Here is a 2,019-nt window from a genome sequence, read left to right on the forward strand (position 1 = left end):
TTTTGATGTTTGTTTGTTTGTTGGGGTTTAACGTCCGAGCAGCAATATTTCAGCTATATTCAGACGATGAACATGAAATGAAAAAAAAAAGGATGAGACACAAGGATAATAGGGTCGACAAATTGATTGCCACTGGAAAAAGGGGGATGGGTAAGGTCGGGCAATTTAGCCTCCTGTGGCGGAGCGCAAAGGTTCCTACTCCTATCGAATACCACAGCAGGGTTCTTTAACGTGCGAGGAACGTGGCATCTTTCCCAACACGGTGCACCACTGTGGTTTGCGGTCAGGTTTTCCGTATTATAGCCTGACAACCCCAGCATGTAACATGCCAGGGGTACCCCATTCCACCACCTGGGGCACACATCCCAGTTGCTCGGTGGGCAGAGCGGCTAATCCCCGGCTAGGTTTCTGAGCACTATTTAGTCGCCTTTTACGACAAGCTGAGCGCTCCTGCAGGCCTATTCTAGGAGAATTAAACAAGAGGAAATGGACTCAATCTCAAATGTTAGCATTGTGACTTCTCTTAATCAAGCAGAAATTTTCTTAGTGAAAGTTGTTCAGAACGAAACATATGAATCGGAAATCGAGTGTATTACAGATGGATGTAAAATCCCTAAGTCAAGTAGCTTGATTTCGTTGGATCCCTTCTTAGATGAAGCAGGTTTACTCCGAGTCGGAGGAAGACTGAACAACGCAAGCATCACTCGCATTGAAAAGAATCCGTTGATCTTGCCCGGAAAAGCTCATGTCACAAGACTTCTAGTTCAACATGTACACGCTAAGGTCAAACACCAAGGGAGACATTTTACCGAAGGTGCCCTATGTTCTACAGGATACTGGATCGTCGGCATGAAGCACCTTGTGTCATCGGTTATCCATAATTGTTTTCTGTGTCGCAGACTTCGTGGAACAAGACAATTCCAGAAAATGGCGCACTTTCCAAAGGAACGAGTCGAACCCGCACCTCCATTCACACATGTTGGTGTGGATGCTTTCGGCCCATGGACCGTTGTTCACAGAAGGACTCGCGGAGGAGTCGCAAACAACAAGAGATGGGCAATTCTTTCCACTTGCCTGGGAACACGTGCGGTTCACATTGAGGTTGTCGCAGAACTTTCTTCGAGTGCATTCATTAATGCTCTAAGACGCTTCGTAGCAATTCGTGGTAAAGTTTCAACATTCAGGTCAGACCGTGGTACCAACTTTGTAGGTGCGACGGAAGCACTCCATGTTAATACAATTAACGTCGAAGATACCAACGTCAAAAAGTATCTGACCGACTCTCGTTCTGTGTGGCTCTTTAATCCTCCCCATGCCTCACACATGGGAGGATCATGGGAAAGACTTATAGGTGTGACACGAAGGATATTGGACGCCATCCTCCTAGAATCCAAGCAAAATTCCTATCACAAGCCAATTGTTTCAGTTTCGACGGATACGGACGATCCTTTTGTATTATCCCCGGGAATCCTACCGACTCAGAAGACATCTTCAGATCCTACGGACATCATAGGCGAACTAGATTACAAAGACTTGTTGCGTGCTAAGTGGAAACGTGTAATGGTACTCTCGGATATGCTTTGGGCAAAATGGCGTCGACAGTTTTTGTCTAGTTTACAAACAAGAAGAAAAGTGACATACCAAATGTTAAGGAAGGGGACATTGTTTTACTTCGAGCTAAGACTCTTGTACGAAATGAATGGCCGATGGGACTTGTAACTAGAGCATTCCCAAGTAATGAGAATAAAGTTCGTAAACTGGAAATTCGTGTAATCTGTGATGGAAAGGCAACGTCGTACATAAGACCTGTAACTGAAGTTGTGATTCTCGTTTCAGACTAGAACTGGTTTCATACCAAATTGAATTTAAATTTCTAGTAATGATATCAAAGGTATTGATATCATGCGGGGAGTGTGCTGGATTTGTGTTATAACATTACATTTGATATAGAACGTAATTAAATTGTCTACCAATGCCTAAGCAGTCAATCATATTGATATTTTTCTCTATTTGATGATA

General features: G+C 43.8%; 1 protein-coding gene across 1 annotated transcript; it reads left to right on the forward strand.

Annotated features, from left to right (window-relative positions):
- Positions 1 to 486: 486 nt before the first annotated feature.
- On the forward strand, positions 487 to 1,719 carry LOC148597193 (uncharacterized). Its single transcript, XM_088563011.1, has one exon. The coding sequence runs from the start codon at positions 487 to 489 to the stop codon at positions 1,717 to 1,719; it is 1,233 nt and encodes a 410-aa protein (XP_088419137.1).
- The last annotated feature ends 300 nt before the right edge of the window (positions 1,720 to 2,019 follow it).

This window comes from Perna viridis, chromosome 15 (genome assembly GCF_037379345.1).
Source record: "Perna viridis isolate PV_CMFRI_1.1 ecotype Kerala chromosome 15, ASM3737934v1, whole genome shotgun sequence".
Classification (NCBI taxonomy): Eukaryota; Metazoa; Mollusca; class Bivalvia; order Mytilida; family Mytilidae; genus Perna; species Perna viridis.